Source organism: Hemicordylus capensis, chromosome 1 (genome assembly GCF_027244095.1).
Source record: "Hemicordylus capensis ecotype Gifberg chromosome 1, rHemCap1.1.pri, whole genome shotgun sequence".
NCBI lineage: Eukaryota > Metazoa > Chordata > Lepidosauria > Squamata > Cordylidae > Hemicordylus > Hemicordylus capensis.
The window spans coordinates 367,062,193-367,085,788 of NC_069657.1; the positions used below are offsets into that span (position 1 = coordinate 367,062,193).

At 41.8% G+C, this 23,596-nt stretch overlaps 1 protein-coding gene across 2 annotated transcripts in view; it reads left to right on the forward strand.

Moving 5' to 3' along the window:
- The window catches only part of SYNJ2 (synaptojanin 2), a 132,667-nt gene that overhangs the window by 29,121 nt on the left and 79,950 nt on the right, over positions 1–23,596 (forward strand). For both annotated transcript variants that reach the window (XM_053294060.1, XM_053294051.1), the window contains 2 exons: positions 6,211–6,481; positions 17,496–17,721. In XM_053294060.1, the coding sequence (XP_053150035.1) occupies positions 6,211–6,481; positions 17,496–17,721 (497 nt within the window). The remainder of the gene's footprint in view (positions 1–6,210; positions 6,482–17,495; positions 17,722–23,596) is intronic.

Genomic DNA, 23,596 nt, shown 5'->3' on the forward strand with positions numbered 1-23,596 from the left:
TCACAAATGGACTGCAATACATCAAATGTAACATAGGTTTATATAAACAACCTACTAATCACATTAAGCAATGAGCAGGGGTATAGATAGGGTGGAGATAAGGGATAAGATTTGTTTGGGATAAGACTTGGGATAAGATTTGTTTCCTTAACAGTTTTATTCAAATTTTTCATGTTATAACAAAGTAGTTATTACAAAAAGGTGTGGATATGAGACAAAAACAGGAACAAATAGAAAACAGGAGGAGGGGAGGATGAAGGGGTTAACATAGTTATTGATTTGAAATAAACAGAGGAAATTATGCAAATAACTCTAAATAGTCCTTCCAAATCCTGGTATGAGAGTCCCCTTTCAGCATAAAACAGTATGTTGTCAGTTCGAAAGTTGCCAGATTAGAGAGGTCTTCTATCCACTGATAAACTGAGGGAATGAAATGGTCTTTCCAACCCTGTAAAATAATATGCTTGGTGACTAGTAGTGCAGAGGTGGACCCTGCCTGGTAGCTGCCCCCACTGCTGCTGCCTCTGGGCAGTACCTGTCTGTTGGAGCTGAGTGCCACGCTTGGCCTCAATACTATGCTGGTACGCCCTTTATGCTGGCATCAGAAGCACACTGATGCAGGGGTAGTGGCCAGCATCATGACATGAATATGATCCCATTGCTTTCTTCCAGCTGGCAAGCGCATGGTTTGCTTACTGGCTGGGAGAAGGTGATAGGTGGTGTGTCCATGCCCCAACGCCAGCCCCACCCCCTGATTCAGCATGCTTCTGATGCTAGCACAAGGGCATAGCCGGCATCGGAACACAAACACACCACCCATTTCCCTCTCCCAGCCAGAAAGCCTTTCCTTTGCTGGTGGGGGAAGGGGCCCTGAGATGTCCCCTGGACGCCGGCCATTGGAGGACTTTTGTCCTCTCCACTTCAATGGTGGCTACGCCATTGGCAATGAGTAAAAAACCCGAACATGTAACATCACAGTGAAAAAGTATTTTCATAGAAAGGCTGGAGTTTGTTAATATAAATCCTGTAGTCACCATGATTGCATCAGTTGGTCAGGGAACTGAGAACTATAGAAAGAGGCTTTCCCTCAATCTTCCATCCTACATTCCCTCAATCTTCCATCCTACAGGACCAGGTACTGAGCTTAAATACCTGTTGAGAAATGCAGACCCGACACAAATTCAGATAGAACCTCCCTTTCCTACAGCCTCAGTCCAGACACTGAGTTTAAGTACTTGTTGGGAAAGGCATACCACACACAAATTCAGATAGACAGCTGAAACATCTCTCCCCCCTCATCTCTCTCCCCCTACCCCCACCAAATAAAAGACTAGGCACATGGCAAAGGCATCTAAGAGAAAAAGTCTGTCTTGGAGGTCAGGCTTCCAAGTTCCAGTACAAAAGAAAGAGGGATGGAAGAATGGGAGACATTAAGGTCGAGCGCACGACCTCACCGGGGAGGGTAGGAGCTTGGCTGCCTTCCCTGGCAGACAAGTGGCCAACACTTCCTCTGCTGCTTGCCCACATAAGTGGTGCCATGATGAAGATAAACAATGGGGGAGAAAGGACTCCCTCCCCCTCCCCCCACATCCCAGGGTGCCCCAGTGTATGAGTGCAGTGGCTGCTCTTGTTAGAGCAGCCACTGTGTTGAGCGCAGCCGCTCCTTCCCCCGCTTAACCTGGCAGCAGTCACCCAAATGATCACCAGCCAAGGTTAAGCGAACCACAGGTTCGCTTAACCTTAGCTAAATGCTGGGTTTCAAAGTGGGGCTTGGTGCGGGTGCAGTGCCGAGTGTGACCTAGCTCCCGGCGCGTCACATGCGCAGCCTAACCCAGGCTGGGCTGCCCTAGCCTGGGTTAGGCTGCACGTGTGAATACCCGTATTGTCAGAGGCTGGTGAATGGAGGACATCATTTGAGAAATCACAGGAGATTTGAAGCGTAAGGCTCATTATGGTAGCCTGTTCTACGATTCTCTTTTTCTTTGTTATTGGGAAGCAGTGGAGGCTACATCAGCTGAGCAAAAGGGCTGCTTGTGTGGATTAAGATAGAGTGCCAAGAGGAACAAGATCTTTAGTGTGGGGGACCTTCAAACATCTAAGTCTCTGAAGACTGGATAATCACAGGAGACAAATCTTCTTCCTTAATGCATCTGGAGATCACCTCTCTACCCCGTGTTCTGCTATGCATGCAGTGTTCTGCTATGCTTATAGTGAACACACCAGTAATTTTGGGATTATGTGTACACGAATGAAGGATATTGTACAGACTACACAGTGTAAAGTGGGTACTATAATAATAGTCCCATAAATTTAGTGCACATAAACAGGATAAACATATGAATGCACAGATGTGTTGAAATACTGGGTCAGTGGATAGGCCTTGTTTTAAACATTGCTCTAGAATGTTGCTCTAGAAAAAGTATTAAAACTACTGACTGTAACTCCGGGGCTACAATTGGAAACTTGTGGTCTGGGGCTGGGGTCTTAATTAGTGAGGTACCTGGGGCTGTGAGCATTCAGTCCTCTTTACTTTTGGCTCAAAGGGAGAGAGGAATATGCACCATTGGCCCAGTGATGCAATATGAATTCTCTATTTTGGCCAGGTCTGGCATGAATAGTGGGAGCCTGGTTTGTTGTCCTTGCCTGGTTTCTTCTTGCCACACCTCAAGCTCCCAGGTCCCAAGAGTAAAGTCAGGGGGACTACCTTAGATGTAGTTTTGTACACAACCACCTGTGACCCTAGCTTGGTTGCAGCAATATCACTTTGGCCTCCCTGACAATTCCTGTGTCGTCCAACTTCTCATCACACTTCTTAATGTTCAGGGTGATCTTAGATATGACCCTAATGTTCAAGCTTCTCGTTACCACTGGAAAATACCTGATTCTCACATGTGGTGTTGATGATTGTCTAGTTTTGCTTGTAGCTGATTAGACATTAGGCTGGTGCCATTAGATCTGTGCCTCCTCCCCTTGCTTCTACCTGTGAGGGGCTCCTCAGTGCTGTTGAGATGGTTAGTTGCGTTTTCCTGTGCTGTATTAATGCAGGCATCACTTTCAAAAGGAAAAAATTGAAGGAGTTTTCAGATTTAAGGTATCCATGGTAATGAAGGGCACTGTGAATACAGAACCAACTACTTGTTTTGGCTGTGTTGCATAACAGGAATGTTGAAAACTCTCAATATAATGTGATGAGAGGAGAAGTCTTCTTACATTTATTCTTAGTGATATTATCTATCATATTATGCTTCTCAGAGCTTTGTTCAAGGAAGTGACCTACAGGCTAGGTGAAAAGAATGTATAAAAACTAGTTTACTCCTGTTGATCAGCATGCTCTTCTCCCCTTATCTCCCTTGCACACAAGAAAGCTTAAGTGTTCTATTCTCTGTGAACCACTTGGGTATCTCCTCTACACCAAAAACTGTCTTGAAAGTCAACTAAAGTTCTGCAGATATTAGGCATAGAAGTTTGCCTGGATTAAGAAGACAATAGATGTTCTGTTATAGCACATCTATATCTATTGTGGCTGACATTCTAACCAACGAAGTACATTACATGTGTTGGGAGGCTCTGTGGGGACACAACAGAAGCCCGTGCACAGCTCTCCTCAGTCCTCTTACATGTGTACTGTTGTGCCAGAGGGCAAAGAATTCCCAAAGCTGGCCATGTTCTGGAAGTGCTCTGCAAGAGAGGAAATGTAGCCCTGAACACAGGCATTCATGTGTGGGCTCCTATAGTGTCCTACAGAGCCTCCTAAGGATGTAAGCCAGCATTTCTTAGTGTCTTTGAATGCAAGTAAAATGCATTCAGTTTGCATTTTGAAATACCAATGGTAAAGAATAAAATAAATCAGGCTTTGCTAGCATGCCAAAAGTTGTTTTTCTAAAAACACCTGTAGATCAATATGTTTCTGGAGTTAGTTGCTTCATTGCTCTACTGTTGCCTCTGATTCACACAGTAAAGGTAAAGTGTGCCGTCAAGCCGATTTCAACTCCTGGTGCCCACAGAGCCCTGTGGTTGTCTTGGGTAGAATACAGGAGGGGTTTACCATTGCCTCCTCCCACACAGTATGAGATAATGCCTTTCAGCATCTTCCTATATCGCTGCTACCCAATTTAGTACCAGTGGGGATTCAAACCGGCAACCTTCTGCTTGTTAGTCAAGCATTTCCCTGCTGCGCCACTTAAGGTGACGGTACTTGTAAGCTAATATGTTGAATTGGAATCTGAGCCTCCTTCAAGGTTTCATTTTTTCCGGTTGCTTTTAAATAATTCTTTCCTGTTAGACTTTGTAGACTTTGCAGCTGTTTGTTATATGTGCAGTTTTGAAACATAATTCTTTCTCAAGGAAGATACTATAAAGTAAACGTTTATCACAATTCTCTCCATCCTTCCTTGTTTGCATTTCTTTCTCACCTGAGAGCTATATGTTTTTGCAAGCCAGCATCAGACTCTGACTTTCCCTACTCAAGTTTGCAAGAGAGTAATATTTGAAGCAGCACCGATGATTAAAGCCAACAATAATTTATAAAGTGTTTAGAATAACTTTGTAAACTGTTAAAAAGTACTTAAAATGTGCCTTAACAACGTAAAAGAGTAACAGGGAAAAACTTTTTGAAGATCCTGAGATTTAGCTCTGGAATCTGTTTTTACTCCAATGTGTCTATATGTCCATAGCAACAATGCGCCTAGTGAAGGACACAATATGCAAAGGGTCAGAAACTTTGTCCCTCCTAGAAGAAGGCTCAAAGGACTGCCTTTGCTAGAGCAATGTCTGTGGTTTCCTGTCTTGAATCTTAATCCAAGTCTGTCTGCAAAAGTTCTGGTATGCTTCCATTTACAAATGTGCTGGATATGCATGGACTGGGCAGTATGCTTAAGGTGGTGGTGATAGTGATGACCCAGAAAAGTTCAAAGGGCTAAGCCGGGGAAGACAGTAGCAAACACTAGGCTGTACAGCTAGTCTGGGATTTAGGGTAGTGAATTCCCAGTTCCCACCCCCTATGAACAGGTCTCGTATTTGCATTCCTTCAGTCTTTTGTCCCTACAATTGAACTGCTGCCCTTTTTGTTGTCCCTCCAACACTTTATACGCATTTAATTGATATGGGAATGGTTATGTTGTGGCAACTGAAAATTTTGCTGGGAGTTGTATAGCTTAATTAATAGGCCTAGATGGCTGGTGGTTTCTAGCCGTTAGAATTTGTGACACACCTACCAGCTAGGGTGCATAATGTGGCTTCCTCTACTGTTTGTAGGTTTGTGACAAGAGAAGAACAATTTGGTACTCTGCCTTCTACACCAAAGAGTACTGTACAAAAAGCTTTCCATTAAACTTCTTACCACTTGGGGAAGTGGATGGTATGAAATGCAATCTGTAGTCCGTTTAAAATAGCGTGACAATACTGGGGCCAAGAATTGTCCTCACAGGCACAGAACTGTCTACAGACTCTGGAACTAACTGGTGAAGGTACAACAAAGCAAGAAGTATGAGTTCTGTCACTGAAATGTGAGTTCTGAGTGACAGGATTTGAGAAGCGGGACTTGAAATTGTATTAAAAAGCACTTCAAGAAGGGGCTATTGCAAAAAGGAAGAGATGGAAGTAACATTCTATATGCTGCAGACTAGGAGGTGCCTAATTATGACATAAATATTCAAAATAACATATCTAGTAGGGAGCAAGCAATGGGCTCATTGACTGAATCTGAATGTGCATTTCTATCCATTTCCACTGGATTTTAACCTGCTCCTCTTGTTGATTTTGAAGCCATATCTCGTTGATTTCTGTTTCCTCTATTGATTTCTGTTTAGCCCCAATTTGTCCTAGTATCGGGAGAAAATAGCTGGTGCAGGCACATCTTTACACTGGATGTTTCTCCTTTATAACAATTAAGGTGGTTGAGTTGGAGGTTGTAGCAATATTTATGTTTAGACCCATACATTGTTGCAAAGAAATGTTCTGCTTTCCAAAGATTTATGTAATCGTACCAATATAGGTTTTCTGCTATATTGACAGAGAGTCTCAGATGCAACAGTTCAGCTGTGTGTTGAATGAACTTCAGTCCTAGCCTCTTGTAAACTCATAGCATAGACAAGGCCTTATTTGTCATCTTCTGAAACACAAAATATAGATCACTAAAGAAGACTGACAGAGTTCCTTAATGGCATAACTGTTTGTATTCTGTGTAACTGTAATGTACCTATCACTTTCTAGGCAACACCATTCTGCATTTTCTGGTCTTCGTGACAGGCTGTACATCAGTGGGGAAAATCCTTGATTCTGAAGTTTACAGAATGACAGCAACAGAATTCTGCCCCCTCCAGGAAGAAACTAAAGAAGATGATCGCCTTGCTGTCTTAAAGAAAATTCTGAATTCAGGGATGTTCTATTTCTCTTGGCCAAATTCAGGATCAAACTTTGATCTCACTCTCCGGGCCCAGAAGCAGGGTGATAACAGTTATGGAACTGGGAACTCATTCTTCTGGTTAGTATTGCATTTTGCATCCTAATTCTAGCCAGTCCTTGGTTTATCTGCCTTTCCAGACTGGATACTTTGTAGATGTAAAACATACCTATGGAAAGCTGCATAAATGTTATAACTGGAGATTCTGCTTTTGTGGGAGGGAAAATGTCTTTATAAAAGTTAGTTTTTACTCTCGTGCACATCTTATAGGGAAGTAAATCCTATTGAATTGATTGGGATTTACATTGGATTGGGTTGCAGCATTTATAATAATACTAGAGCTGGTTCACACATAGCCCAGGTGTACAGGTTATACAAGTATCAGGATGTGGGAGTGAGCTTCAGATTTGCGTTCTGTACGCAGACCTTTAATGCAAACCAGAGTTTGCAAGCCTGAGGCTCGCTCCTGTGCCCCACTGTGTGCATGAACCAGAACATTAAAAACATCTGTGATGCATCTGAATGTTTGTATTTCATCTAGGCAAATCCTATGTTTAACTTGTATGATATATGTACATATACAGTATTATTAATTTTAAAGACAAAATATACATTGAAATACATCTTAGAATCCATAACAATAAAAGACCATATCTCTCCCAATATTTAACATAAGCATAGAATGTTTAATTTTAAAATAATGTATCAATCAAGCTTCCATACAGAAAAAAGAGAGATGACATATGGGGCAGGACTATTCGTCCTACTTGGTTTTCATTTCCTCTTGCCTAGATGGTGACTATCTTTAAAGTAACCATATAATTATTTCTTATGCTATTGACAATATCGTTTTGCTCAAATTTTCTTGACTGTACTTATTATTCCAGAACCTTCTAAACTTATTCCACTCACTTTCAAATATAGTCATAGCTTTAAATTTCCCATTTTTTAATTTTAATGAGTGCATTTATTTTCTCCATAAGCATAACCTACCATATCTTCCTATGCCATTCCTCAGTGCTTGGCAATATACTTGACTTCCAGTATTTGGCTATCAATAGTTTTGCTGCTACCAAACAGTTACCCACCAGCCTTCTATTTACCTTTTTTACTGAGCTTCTCAAATCCAGTAAAAGTAAAACATGGGGTTTTACCAATGTTTTGATAACAACGTTGGTAAAAAATGTAAAAGTAAACATTGGGGTTTATAGTCCAAACAATCTCCTGTTATTTCAAATATACTTTGTATTACATTTAATACTTAGTATTAATTTTTTTTTGCTGCCGTGCAGTCCCACCATATATGAAGAAATCCTGCCTGATGTGATTGGCATCTGCAACAAACATCTGATGCTGTCTGGTACATAAGATTTATCCTAATTGGTGTATAATACTACTGAAGCAACATTTTAAAGTGGCTTTCTTTAATAGCAATATTTTTGAAATCTCAATACCGAATTGGTACATATATTTCCATTGGTCTATTGGAAGTGCTCCATTAAGTTCTACTTCCCTTTTTCGTCTGTGTAGATCAGATGCTTTAGTACCCTCTTTTAAGAATTCATACATTTTGATAAAATCCCTAAGCATACATTCCTAGATATTATTATTGTAAAATTGGATTTACTGCAACCTAAATCAGTTCTCTCTGCCACTCTTAAAAAATGGATTCATACTTGCAAGTACTGAAACCAAGTTACCTTTAGCTGGCGGGCGGGGTGCAGAGGCACTTGCCTTAACTAAAGGAAGTCCAAGAATCCTCCTCTACTCCAGAGTTTTTCATATGTAACATATTGCATTTGTTCCCAATTAGAAAAGTCAGATACCTGTTTGGCCACAGCAAAATCCTTGTGATTAAAAAAATGATGCAATAATGGATTGCCCTGGAATGAGATGCTTTGTATTTGTCACATATATGTTCTACAGAATTTCTTACTATATTTGGTCTTTTGACATATTGAGTTTGCTCTGCTTTATTCAATAAGATCCATTCTTTTAAAGGCATATTTATACTTTTTACAGGAGCATGATCTTCATAGATTTTAGGAGCTATATTAACTGACTTTAGCTCTGCTATTTTACTTTCAGATATAAAGATGTAGTCAGTTCTGGTGTAGTTATTAATAATAATAATAATAATAATTATTATTATTATTAATTCAATTTCTATACCGCCCTTCCAGAATGGCTCAGGGCGGTTTATACAGAGAAATAATAAATAAATAAGATGGCTCCCTGTCCCCAAAGGGTTCACATTCTAAAATATGTATGTGTTCTGTCTTCCAGAATAAAAAGTGTAGTCTATTCTTTTCTCCCCAGGCATCTTTCAACCCTATATCTTGTAACCATTTATACCTATTTATTTATTTATTTATTTATTTATTTAGACCACCATCCCCAGTTGTACTGAATGATTTATCCAATTTGATATCCATAATTCCATTACAATCTCCCATAAGTATTATTATTATTTACATTTATATCCCGCTCTTCCTCAGAGCGGTGTACTACACACTTAAGTTTCTTCTCACAACAACCTTGTGATGTTGGTTAGGCTGAGAGAGAAATGACTGGCCCAGAGTCACCCAGCAAGTCTCATGGCTAAATGGGGATTTGAACTCGGGTCTCCCCGGTCCTAGTCCAGCACTCTAACCACTACACCACACTGGCTTATTATTATTATTATTATTATTATTATTATTATTATTATTTCTTGTTTACACAGTCAGACGGGTGTTATTGACTGGTTTGTTTTATCCAGACATCGAGTCCTTCCCAAGGACCTGGGATAGCTGAATTTTATTGTCAATTGTTATAGATATCGTCGCAGAATATAGGCTGTTCCCAGTAAAGCTGCTTTTTGTAATTGGCTGATGGTGATTTCAGTGACCCCTATGGTGTTGAGGTGCTCTTCAAGGTCTTTTGGAACTGCACCCAGGGTGCCAATTACCACTGGGATTATTTTGGTCTTTTTCTGCCACAGCCTTTCAATTTCAATTTGTAGATCTTTGTATTTGGTGATTTTTTTCGATTTCTTTTTCTTCTATTCTGCTATCCCCTGGTATTGCTATGTCAATTATTTTGACTTGTTTTTCTTTCTTCTCAACTACAGTGATATCTGGTGTATTGTGTGGCAGATGTTTGTCTGTTTGTAGTCGGAAGTCCCATAATATTTTTACATCTTCATTTTCTTCAACTTTTTCAGTTTTATGGTCCCACCAATTTTTGGCTACAGGTAGCTTGTATTTTTTGCAGATGTTCCAGTGTATCATCTCTGCTACTTTGTCATGCCTTTGTTTGTAATCAGTCTGTGCGATCTTTTTACAACAACTGATTAGGTGGTCCACTGTTTCATCTGCTTCTTTACAAAGGCGGCACTTGCTGTTTGTGGTTGATTTTTCGACTTTTGCTCTTATTGCATTTGTTCTTAGTGCCTGTTCTTGTGCAGCCAGTATTAAACCCTCTGTTTCATTCTTCAAGTTGCCATTCTTAAGCCATTGCCAGGTCTTGGTGATGTCTGATTTTCCACTTATATTGTGCAAATATTGACCATGCAGGGGCTTATTTCTCCATTTTTCTGCTCGGTTCTTGACTTGTTCTTTCTTGTAGGCCTGCTTTGTTTCATTGGTGTTGAATAGTTTCACATTATTGACCATTTGAAGTGCATCTTCTTCACTGTCCTTGATATATTCTTCAAGGCCTCTTTTCTCCTCTTCTACTGTTTGATGGACTTGCAGCATTCCTCTTTCACCTGAGCCGCGAGGGAGGTATAGCCTATCGACATCACTGCGGGGTGCAGAGCATGATTGATGGTCATGATTTTCCTGGTCTTACGATCTAGCGTCTCTAGCTCTGCCTGGGTCCAGTCTATTATTCCTGCAGTGTATCTGATAACAGGTATAGCCCAGGTGTTTATGGCTTGTATGGTGTTCCTACCATTGAGTTTGGACTTGGGGATTTTTCTAACTCTCCTGATGTATTCACTTCCAATTTTTCTTTTAACATCAGTGTGTGCAATGTTATCAGCCTGGAGAATGCCCAGGTATATGTAAGGTTCTTTCTTTCCGGGTTCTTGATCTTGCTTCCATTGGGCAGTTCGATTCCTTCTGTTTTTCTTATTTTTCCTCTGTTCATTATGAATGCAGCACACTTGTCTAGTCCAAACTCCATTGCTGTATCGCTACTGAATATACGGACAGTGTTTAGCAGTGATTCGATTTCTGACTGGGACTTTCCATACAATTTCAGATCATCCATGTACAGCAGATGGTTGATTTGACTTGATGTTTTAGATGTTTGGTATCTGAGGCCTGTTTTGTTTAGTATTTGTGAAAGTGGAGTCATGGCGATTACAAACAACAGAGGGGATAGTGAGTCCCCTTGGAAAATGCCTCTTCCAATGCTAACCTGTCCAAGTGTCTCTCCATTGATTGTTAACTGTGTACTCCACATGCTCATTGCTTTTAAAATAAATATCTGAATGTTTTTGCTGACACCAGTTGTTTCTAAACATTTTAGTATCCATGTGTGAGGCAATGAATCAAAGGCTTTCTTGTAGTCAATCCATGCTACACTTAGATTGGTTTTTCTTCTCTTGCCATTTTCTAAAATCATTTTGTCAATCAGCAGCTGGTCTTTTGTGCCTCTAGTGTTTGGGCAATTTCCTTTCTGTTCAACTGGGAGCTGTTTGTTATTTAATAAGTGTTGCATCACTTCATCTGCTATTATTCCAGTTAATAATTTGAACATGGTTGGCAGACAGGTTATCGGTCTATAATTACTTGGAACTGCACCTTTTGCTGGGTCTTTCATGATGAGATGAGTTTTCCCAGTTGTTAGCCATTGTTCAATATCACCTCCTTGCAAAATGTGATTGAACTGTTTTGATAGTTGTTTATGAAGGCTTGTTAGGTGTTTAAGCCAAAAGCCATACAGTTCATCATCACCTGGAGCAGTCCAATTTTTAATTTTCTTTGCTCTTTCACTTATTAATTCTGGTGTTGTTATTAGATCTTGCATTTGTTGGTTACATTTTTTGACCTCTTTCATCCAGCCTGCTTTTTTATTATAATCTATTGGATTGTCCCATAATTCCCCCCACAATTGCACTGTTTCTTCTTTATTTGGTGTTTCTATGTTTCTTGCAGTTTCTCCTTCCATGCTTTGGTAGAAACGTCTCTGATTCGACTGGAATTGGAGATTGTGCCTGTGTTGTGTAGTTCTGGCTTCATATCTGCTAATCTAGTCCAGCACTCTAACCACTACGCCACGCTGTCTTCTTCTTCTTCTTCTTCTTATTAATTAAATTTATTTATTTATTTATTTATTTCTCCATTTGAATACTCATCCAATATCTGTATTATTTCATCATAAAATTGACCTTGTGCTGTATTTGGTGCATATATTATTGCTGTGGTTCTTTCCTGATTTTCCAGACTCGCTCGTAATATTAGATACTGAATGTCTGTACTTTTTAAATCCTTTATAAAGGGAGATGGGAGATGTTTAGCTATTCCTATCATAACCTCTTTGGTCTTGGTTTTTGTTGGTACATTATATATTGATCCTTTCCAAATAGTCTTCAAATATTTCTCCTCTGTATTTCATAAATGAGTTTCTTGCATGCATGCATATTATTGGCATGCATATTATTTCTAATTGCTCTGATCTCAGCAACCTAGCCACACATCTTCTCTTAAGAGGATTGTTTAGGCCTGCCACATTAAGTGTCATAATGCTTATACTAGTTGCCATAGATTGATTTTTTTTAAAATTGAGAAGTACAGTACAGTAGTGTAGTGATAGTAAGGATTGCAGGGAGGACATTCATTCATTCAATTTCTATACCACCTTTCATTAAAACAATCTCAAGGCAGTTCAAACCAAAGTTAAAAACAAGACTATAAAAATTATACAATTAAAATATTAAGCTAGAATATAAAAATACAGATCTGATTAAAAAGATTTTAAGCACAGTATAACCATAAAAAAACAAAGCAGCAGCAGTAGAGCCAACCATTTATATAAGCCTTGGTAAAAAGCCAAGATTTTACTTTTTCTAAAAACTGTGATGGAGACTGAGGAGTGGATGGCCTCTCTGAAAGCATTCCAGAGTTTGGGAGCAGCAACATGACAATTGAACCTCCCTCATTGTTGGCACCCAGAGCAAAGCCCCTCAGATGACCTTGTCAAGCAGGGAGCAACCCTTGGGAGCAGGAAGTCCCTCAGATATCCAGGGCCCAAACTGTTAAGAGCTTTACAAATAAAAACCAGCACCTTCAATTGGACCCAGAAACAAAGAGCAGCCAGTGCAGCTCTTTCAAAATGGGTGTGATGTGATCCTAGCAAGCATCTCCATATAAAATCCTAGCTGCCACATTTCCGAATATTCTGCAAGGGCAGCCCCATGTAGAGCGCATTACAGTAATCCAGTCCTGATGTGACTAAGGCGTGTGTAATTGCGGCCAAATCTGCCTTCTCAAGAAAGGGATGCAGCTGGCGCACTAGCCAAAGCCGTGCAAAGGCACCGCAGGCCACCGCCTCCACCTGAGCTTCCAAAAGCAGAACCAGGTTGAGTAATACCCCCAAGCTGTGCACTTGCTCTTTCAAGGGGAGTGCAACCCCATCCAGAACCAGTAGAATCTCCTCATTCCGATTGGCTCTCCTACTGGCCAACAGTACATCCATCTTGCCTGGATTCAATCTCAGTTTGTTAGCCCACATCCAACTTATCACTGCCTCCAGCCCCCAATTCAGGACGTCCACTTCCGCCCTAGGATCAGGTGACAAGGAGAGAGATTGCTGAGTGTCATCAGCATATTGCTGACAACTCAGTCAAAGTCCCCAGATGATCTCTCACAGCAGTTTCATGTAGATGTTGAACTAGGCCTCACTTAGAGCAACTGCTGGGAGGGTGAGCCTTTCCTAAAAAGAGAAAAAGCCCGGGAAGTTCAAATCAAAGGGACCAATCCAGAGGACTGGGTGGGGTTTCTGGCTCAGCCACCAGCAGAAGCTTTGGCTTATTAGTTAGTCTGTCCCAGGAGGGCCCTGAGGAAGAAGCAGGCTGAGAGCTGCTGGGGAGATGGGAAGGCCACAGCCTGTAAGTACTGTAAGTAATAATTTAGGACCAAGTCAATTAAATGCATCTGGGAAGATTTATTTATTTATTTATCTATCTATCTATCAATCAAACATATTTTTATACTGCCCCAAACTTACTTCTCTGGGTGGTCTACAACAAGCAAACAGACAAACAAAAAAGTTAAAACAGTAGTTAAAACAAAATAAATGATATAGTAAAAGTTAAAACTTTATTTATTCGTTCATTCATTCATCACATTTATATACCGCCCAAACTTTCGTCTCTGGGCGGTTAACATAAAACAATTAAAACACATATAAAAAGTTAAAACATTACAATTATTTAAATTTTAAAATGATATTAAAACTGTTAAAACAATATTTAATTAAAAGTCTGGGTGAATAGATGCATCTGTAAAGACTTTTTAAAAGTTGTCAGAGATGGAGAGGTTCTTATTTCATCAGGGAGTGGGTTCCAAAGCTTTGGGGCAGCAGCAGAGAAGGCCCATCCCTGAGTAGCCACCAGACGAGCCAGTGGCAACTGCAGATGGACCTCTCCTGATGATATCAATGGGTGGTGGGGTTCATAATGAAGAAGACATTCTCTTAAATACCCAGGGCTCAAGCTGTTTAGGGCTTTATAGGTTGTAACCAGCACCTTGTATTTGCTGGGAAACTTATAGGCAGCCAGTTTAGATCTTTCAATAGGGAGTGAAATGGTCTCTCTGAGATGACCCAGTGACCAACCTGGCTCCACATTCTGAACCAGCAGTAGTTTCCAGACTACACACGAGGGCAGCTCCACATAGAGCGCATTGCAGCAATCCAGTCTGGAGGTTACCAGCATATGTACCACTGTTCTGAGATTGTTTAGCTCAAGAAACTAACGCAGCTGGCGTATCAGCCAAAGCTGATAGAAGGCACTTCTGGCCACTGCCTCAACCTGGGACACCAGGGATCCAGAAGCACCCCCAGAATGTGTACCCGTTCCTTCCAGGGAAGTGTGGCCCCATCCAGAACTGGTGGCCCAAACTCATCTCCTGAGTTTCGACCCCACACAATGAGTACTTAGGTCTTATTTGGATTCAGTCTCAGTTTGTTATCCCTCATCCAGCCCATTACCACCTCCAAGCAGGCATTTAGGGAGATTATGCCCTCTCCCGATGATGTTGACCAAATGGAGAAGTAGAAATCTCTTGATGATCTCTCCCAGCGGTTTCATGTAGATTTTAAACAACATTGAAGACAATACGGAGCCCTGAGGGACACCATAGGAAAGTTCAGATTTGGAAGAACAACAGTCTCCAAGGGATACCATCTCGAACCTGCCCATGAGGTAGGAGCAGAACCATCACAAAGCAGTGCCTCCCACTCCCAACCCCCTCAAACACCCCCTCAGAAGGATACTATGGTCGATAGTATCGAAAGCTGCCGAGAGGTCCAAAAGGACCAACACCGTCACACTTTCTCTGTCAATTCCCAATTGGAGATCATCCATCAGGCCGACCAAGGCAGTCTCCACCCCAAAGCCAGTTTGAAATGCATCTAGATTATCAGTTTCCTTCAAGACTGCCTGGAGCTTGGGAGGCCACCACCCTCTCAATTACCTTGCCCAGCCACGGAAGTTTGGAGAGAGGCCTGTAGTTGCTCAACTCTGAGGTATCCAAGGTTGGCTTCTTCAAAAGTGGTCTAATAATTGCCTCCTTAAGAGAAGGAGGCAACCTGCCTTCCCTCAGAGACACATTTATAATCTCTACCAGGCCTTCTGCAACAACCTCCCTGCCAGATAGTATAAGCCATGTCAAGCAAGGATCAAGAGAACAGGTGGGAGGTCGCACCATTCCAATCAGCTCATCCACATCCTCAGGAATCACAAACTGGAACTGATCCAACTTAACCACACAAGAGGAGTCGCTGGACACTTCCACATCAGACTCTGAAGTAATTGTGGAGATGGAGTCTAAGCCCAATAAGCAATATTTTTACCACAAAGAACTCAGTAAGCATGTCACGACAGGTAATCAATGGTTCCAGATTCTAATTCAAAGGAGGAGGGGAGCATACTAGCCCTCTCACAACCCTGAACAACTCCGCTGGACATGAACTTGTAGAAGCAATATGGGCAGAAAAGAATCGCTTCTTTGCCACATGTATCGCCTGAGCATAGATCTTCAAATGTATTCTATGTTTCAATCCGTCGGATTCGATTCGGTTCTTTCTCCACTTGCACTCTAGTCATCTACCTCACCGCTTCAGCCCCCATAGTTCTTCCGTATACCAAGGGGCCAATTCTGAAGCAGGTCAGAGAGGACGCTTAGGAGAGATCATGTCTACTTCACTGATTGCTTGGAATCTGCATTGCCAGGTTAATGAAAACTCTCTCTTACAATCTATTTTATGAAAAGACAATTGTTCTTATTGCATACCTTTTTTCTTTTAATGTGATAATCCTTGTTGTTGAAGTGTGCTAATCTTCATTTTGGAGTCTGCCTTTGGAGGCCTAGGACTGCTCAGTCCTTTTTGGGAGGGTTTTGCCACTTTACCCCACCGCCGCACCTTATATGGAGAGTGGGTTTTCTCATATCAAAATAAAGTGGATGGTGGCAGCCTACTGCAACTCCCTTACAAACAAGGATTCAACCCCAATGAACTCTGGTAGGCCCCTCCTCCTGTGGCTCCTCCTCTCAATGTGTACTTGTCTGTACACATGACAAGTATAGTTTATTTAAAGTAAGGAATGGAAACTACAAAATGTATGTACTGATAATAATATCACTACATACATTATGCTAAGTATGTATGTAGATTATAAATACATACCCAGCTGCTTCTGTGCATTAAATTCCTCTTAAAGCCTACTGGAGATAAATATTAATGGCAAAGCTAATTGAAGAGGGGTGGTAAGTCTGTGTCAATAGTTTATCTAAACAATTTTTAAATGCCCTGGCAGCAAGCTATTTTGATAAACGTGGGGTTTGTTTGTTTTGTTCTTGCTGTATATAGAGACAATACTGTGCTTTGTGGATGTAAGCATTGGCTAATATCCTTACTATGCTACCTGGAAAATAAATAAATATATATATACACACACACACACACACACACACACACACACACACACACACACATTTTATATCCCGCTCTTCCTCCAAGGAGCCCAGAGTGGTGTACTACATACTTAAGTTTCTCCTCACAACAACCCCCTGAAGTAGGTTAGGCTGAGAGAGAAGTGACTGGCCCAGAGTCACCCAGCAAGTTTCATGGCTGAATGGGGATTTGAACTTGGGTCTCCCCGGTCCTAGTCCAGCACTCTAACCATTACACCACGCTGGCTCACCTAATATGTCTCTAAGGGCTACACAGGGGTGGCACAGAGTGCTTCCTGGGGAAGGGGAGGTAATCAAAATTACCTCCCAACTCCATGTGAGCATTGGTGGTGGTATTATGGAAGCATTGTTGTTCTGATTCTTTCACTGCACCAATGCTTCCTTATTGAGGATGTCAGCTACCATCAACGTTGGAGTGTGTTTGGTTTATTTGATTATTTGTGTATTTTTCTTGCTTACTTTTCTCTAACACACAGTCCCAACATGAGTAATAGATAAGCTAAGTTAATCTTGGTGGGTCACAAGTTATGCATAGGATAATGCTTCTGTGATTGCAGTCAAGTGAAACAATATGTTTAATTTGCAAATTTATTGTCAACAGAGGATTTCATGACAAAAAATAATGAAACACATACTGTAAACTTTAGGTCACAACATGCATGATAAAATCATGCCATTGAAATTTCCCTACTTGTATGAATTTTTGCTACTATAAAGGAATCATTCTTAAGTTTATCTTTTCTGTATTATTGGCAGGTTATAGATACACTTAAAATATCTGGAGCTTGGTTGCTTGAGCTCCTAGAATTTTGAAAACTTTGCAGAGGGATAACACCACGCTAACTTTAGCTGTCTACCATAAAATAGTCTCCATAGATGTAGTGAGTATGCATTATTGAATCTTGCAGGAACCAGCTGTTGCATGTGCCCTTTAAACACTACCAGGTGAATTGCTCTGACTGGCTATTAAAAGTGATCTGCGGTGTGGTGGACATTCGCACTCTTTACGCCTCTCACAAGAAGGCAAAAGCCTGTCTCATCTCCCGGATCAGCTGTGAACGAGCTGGTGCTCGGTTTCATGTACGAGGAATCGGTGATGATGGGCATGTTTCTAACTTTGTTGAGACGGAGCAGGTAGGTGGCTGGAATGGATCCCATGTCTCTAAATAATTAATTACATCTGTGCAAACTGGGGTGGAGAGGCATCTTCTGTAGCTGCAAGAAAGAAGAGAGAAACTTAGCAAATGCTAAGTGAAGTCATGTTTAACAACCCACGATAAATTCAGTAACTCTGCATTTTTTGCCCATTACACATTCCTGCAATAACACACCCACTGCATACCCTCCTCTTCAGTTAGTTTGGGTGGATTCTTGAAGGTTTTTTGTTTTTTTTTTAATTTATTAAGGCTTTCATTTACAGTTAAGAAGCTTTTCAGCTTCACAAGTGAGATTTTCAGTATAGGACTTTGTAAAAATCCATTTTCTGAGCGGAGAGTAACACAATTTCTACAAAACTAATCAATTGATCATACACCTTTCAAAAAGAGGTAGTAGTAGGCTGGACGAGTAGTAGGTCATGACTCAGGCCACGCAGAGGCCCATTGTGCATGTGTAGCAGCCTCCAAAATGGCCATCGTGAGTGGGGAAGGGCTGGAATGGGCCGAAGATTGCCCGAACTGGGTGCTTCTTGACATAAGAAAGGCTGGCTGGGAGAGGGGAAACCTCCATGGACACCCCTTCTCCAACGGCCTTGGAGAAGCCACTGGAGGAGGTAAGCACTATTTTAAAAAAAAAGTTCGAGAACTCACACCCCCGAATGGGGAGGAGGGTGTTTGATAGGGAGCAATACCAAACTGGCCCAGTTCAATTCGGACTCAAACCGGGCCAGCCAGTTTTGAGCACACCCCTAGGCAGAGCTCTAGGAGGAGGCAATGTCTGGATGTTGAATAGAGAGCAACATAATTGTATTTATATCCCCGCCAAAAATGATGCTGTCATGTTCTGTTTATACAGCTGCTGTCTTAAGGAAAACTGAAAAAGAGAATGGACATTCATCAGTTTAATTAAAGAAGTTGCTTAGAAGAAATTAATCAGATTGCATGTATACTTTTTGGGATTGTGGCCTATGAAAGCCTTACAACAAATAGTGAAAGAAAGTATAACAAAAGCAACAAGGGAGACAAGACTGATCCCTGTGGGATCAGGTATTGGCAGTACAGTTACCATTTATTTGCTGTGGTCAGGAAATGAGAAATAATCTTTTTCTTGGTTTGGTGGAAGAGGAGCTAACATGTAGCTTTACATTTCTCTCTGCCAAAAAGGAGAAGCAGCAAATTGTAATGGCAGCTGGTGCTGATTGCACAGAACCCAGTGGTAAAAAAAGAAGAAGCAAATACAGCTTTTCAACCAAACATATTGTAAGGGATCGAAAGTATCCATACAAAATCCCTAAGTCATATAGCACATTTAATCATTTTGAAGAAAACAAAGGAGCATGAGGAAGCTTGCACTGTGAAGTGCTTGGCATATGGTTTGCAGGCCATATGAAGTTTAAAAGGCATTTTATCATTTCTAAGACCGTCTTGATAACATAAGCGATCTCAGCATTTTTCTTTTCTCTTTGTTTAATGATGGAGTTAGCCATTGTGTGCATAGAAACATCTGCGAGTATGATTACCTCAGTACATGCCAGTGCTAAAAAGCATGTCAAATAAAGATTCTGATTTTTTTTTTAAAAGTTGTGAATAGTATTCAGATTAATGATCCTTTTGTGCAAAAATGTTGTGTAACATTTGGCTGCTCATAATGGCTGCTCATGTGCAGCAAATTTTGTAAAGCCCTCCCCTTCCCTCTGTTGCCTTTGAAACCTCCCACAAAATATGTCCCAAAGGGCTGCTGGACCCTCAGGAACATATATTGAGGCATCAAAGGGAAAGAGGACTCAACAAAACTGATGCATGTGGGCAACATTGTGACACAAGGGCAACATTAGTCTGGATAGCGCTCAGTGATTTTAAGATAATTTGAGAATTGAGGGGCAGGGTAGGGTGAAGAAGGCTGACATTTTCAGTATTAAAGATTCCTGTTGCCTGGAATACAATGGCTGAAATACAATTTGTGTACTGCCACGTCCCACACTATTAGCAAATTTCAAGAACTTGTATACTACTCTGAGGGCTAATAATTTTGTAGAAATAGATTTCTTAGAAAAGGCTTGGTGAAAGCACAGTTGAGAAGTAGGGAGCAGGTTGCTTCTCTCCCCTGTTTAACTTTTGGTGGCTGAATCTTATTTTTTACTTGGTTGGGCTCTTCCTCTCTGGTTATTAGGGTGAGTTTTACATTTTGTGCTTTCCACTTTGGGGAGGTTGAAGGCTTATTGAGCAATCTTTTTGGATCTGACTGCTAATATTGGTTGTGGGGTATGCATTTGGGAAAGTGAGTCCCATGGGGATCAGTCTTGTCTCCCTTGTTGCTTTTACATCTTTATGAAACCACTGGGGAAGATAATCCAAATTTTTGTACTGCAGTGTCATCGAAATGCAGATGATACCCACCTCTGTCTCACTAGGTCATCTGATCCCAGGGAAGTGCAGGAGGTACTGAACCAGGGTTTGGAGGCCATGATAGGCTGGATATGGGCTAACAAGCTGAAACTTAATCCAGACAAGATGGCAGTAGCGGCCGATGAGGGTGCAGCTGGAGGGGTGGTGAGAGGCACCTTTAAGAGTAAATGAATTGGTGCTTACCTCCACTCTTGCCACACCTGAACGCTGCTCGGAGAAGCAGCACGCTGGCCAGCACCCCCTGCAGTAGGGAATCATCTCCACCACTCACCTGGCCTCTGCGGAGCCAATCCCCCGCCAGCAGCCAGGTGAATGGTGGAGGCAATCCGCTGCTGCAGGGGATGCTGGGTGGCGTGCTGCTTCTCTGAGCAGCGTTCAGGTGTGGCAAGAGTGGAGGTGCCTTTCACCGCCCCTCCAGCTGCGCCCTCACCGGCCGCCACTGCAAGATGGTGGTTAGTAGAAAGGCCAGTCATAATAGGGGGTTTGAGCTGGTCCTAGGTGTGGTTCCACTCCTTCAGAAGGGGCAGATTTGTAGCTTGGGGATCCTTCTGGATCTGGAGCTGTTTCTAGACAATCAGGTACCAACAGTAGCCAGAAATGCTTTTGTACAGCTTTTGCCAGTTCACCAGTTGCGCCCCTTGCTTGAGAAGGTTGATCTGGCTTCCGTCATTCCTGCTTTAGTTGCCTTGTGTTTGGTTTATTGCAATGTGCTGTACTTGGGGCTGCCTTTGAAAAGTATTCAGAAACTACAGATGTTGCAGAATGTGGCATCTAGACTGACATCTGGAACCACCCACAGTGCACAGATTACATCGACTTTGAAGACATTGCACTGGCTGCCAATCTGTTTCTAGGTACAATTCAAGGTGCTGGTTATTACCTTTAAAACCCTAAACAACTTGGGGCCTCAGGTACTTTAAGGGCTGCCTGCTCCAGATGCCGACACCTGCTGAAACCTGTTTGTTAAGCATGTGGGGCAGGGCCTTCTTGGTGATTTCTCCCAGGCTGTGGAACTTGCTCTCAGGTGAGATCCACATCTCTCACTCCCGTTTTTTTTGGAGGAGACTGCTCCAGGCCTTTGGCCAATTATTAGCTGGCCTCTGGTTTCCTTTTAGTTGATTGTAGCTGTCTTATCCCAGTTGTTACATCATTTCAGGCAAACACGGAACAATTCCCATTTACTCTTTGGATGGGATCAGATGACCAAATATTACATGGTTTCTTCAGTCATGAATGTGACCTGAACCCAATTCCTCCCAGCTCCCCTTACTTTACTACTATACACTGCTTGATGACAAAAAATTCTCAGTGTATGTACTCACATTTAGACTTGGCCTCATGTTTCCTAGTATTGAACACAGGCTAGTCTGTGATGGTTCTTCCACTTTTTGTAGATGGACACCACATTTTCTGTTTTCCAGTCTTCTAGGACTTCTCCCTGTTTGCTTGATATCTTGGAGGTGCTTGATAACTGCAGAACCTTTTAATCAGGCAGACATCTGGGAGCTGTGGTCCTGAGCTACTGCTCCTGAGTGGCCTGTGGCTAATCCTTACTGTAGTTGGGCATGTCTATATTGTTTTCAGCTTTCCCTGTGCTTGGACAGTAGTGAATTCCCTTGTCCTTTACTGGGCTCTTGTTAGTCATATATCCACATTATTTTGGAAATCAAATAGGGGAATCCTGGATAACAGAACTTCTACCATTGACCTGTTACGGCAGATCTTCTCCCTGCAGAAGGAGCAAAACAGCTAGATTGTGTGCCAAATGAAAGATGCTGTTCTACAACAAGGGTCGACAACCATTCAGAAATGGTGTGCCAAGTCTTCATGGGTAGCTTGAGAAGGGATACACTCAGCTTGAAGTAAAGCTGGCATCCCTGCTTCACTCCCCATGCCATTGGCCTTATGTCCCCAGCTGCTGGACTCACTGCTGGCCTAGAAGCCCCACACTGATTGTGCCCCCCACTCTTCCTCCTGGTAGTGTGCATCGCTTTTCTTCAGTTGGCATTAAGTATTACCAGCTGGTCTGTCTCTCTGCCATTCAGCAAGCTCTAGTGCTTTGTCTCCTCCAGTACAGAAGTCAGTTGCTGGAGAGGAGAGAGCGCAAGCATGCAGCGAAGACTGGCCACCACCATGTGTGCTACCTGCCTCCAGCTGGCATGACACCGCTTGCTGTAGTAGACATTCAGGATTGGTGGTGGCAGTATATCTTGCTGTGCTATCTAACTGGCTCCCGCTTGCACACATGTGTTTAAGAGAAGAGATCCAGCCCTGCCAGCGCAGCCAGAGACCTCCACCACTAATCGTGGAGTTCACTACCTGTTAAAGCAAGCAGTGACATGCCGGCTGGAGGCTGGCAGCAGGCATCATAGCAGTCAGTTTTCCTAGCAGTGTGGGTGCCTCTCAGAATCATTTAGTGTGCCATTTTTGGCATGCATGCCACCAGTTGCTGACACCCGTTCTACAGCTTCGAACTAGAGTGAGGACTGAAAGTAAGGCTTTGAGATGGTCAGATTTGCAGTGTCTTCTCTTGGTAGTCTAATCATCATTCCTCTCTTTTGTTACATTTCAAAATGTCATTTTTAAAATAGATTAACCTAGGCTGCTGCAAGTAACCATGCAAGCAATTCTGAACAACAATGAAACACAGAGCTTACCATTTTCATGGCAAACGAGATGGTTTCAGCTCCTGATGGATTAACAAAATGTCAATTGATTGCTGGCTCGTGAACATGATTGTAAAGTAATTTATTCTTTTCTATTCACCAGGTAGTAGTCTAAAATTAGAGGAGAATTTTGTAACCGGAAAGCATAGCAGGAAGAAAAACAAATACCATATTTTATGGACTATAAGACTCACTTTTTTCCTCGAAAAATATCCGCCAAAATTCAGGAGCGTCTTATGTTTTAACAGTTTAATATGTTAAAACTCTGAAAAACTGGATTAAAATTAAGGTGCGTCTTATAGTCCGTAGCGTCTTATAGTCCGTAAAATATGGTAGAGACTCTGCCACTGCTGTCTAGTATGCTTGAGTAGATAAGAGTGCTATGTTTTTGTGTTGTGGTATTTGTTTTTTTCATTAGAAATAATCTGGCATATAAATTTCTTTTTAGAAATAGCAATGAGCACTACTTCTTGCCTGAATGACTGCCACAGGAGTTATTATGATTACAATTTTGGAGAAAACAAGGATTTGAGTCTCCAGTTTCTGAGGAATGGATCATGTGAATATTGGTCTCAGACTATCAGCACATTTAGGTGTGACCTACATTATAATTGGCTTCACTTCCCTGTCTTGGCTATCTAGTAGTGTCTGGGCTCACAGCAGGAAGTATGGAGGGCTACTATGCGCAAAGAAGAAGAAAGCTGTATGTGGAGCTTTTGTTTGGCATACAGAAGGTCCCAAGTTCAGTCCCTGGCATCTGTAGGTAGGGTTCTGAAAGAT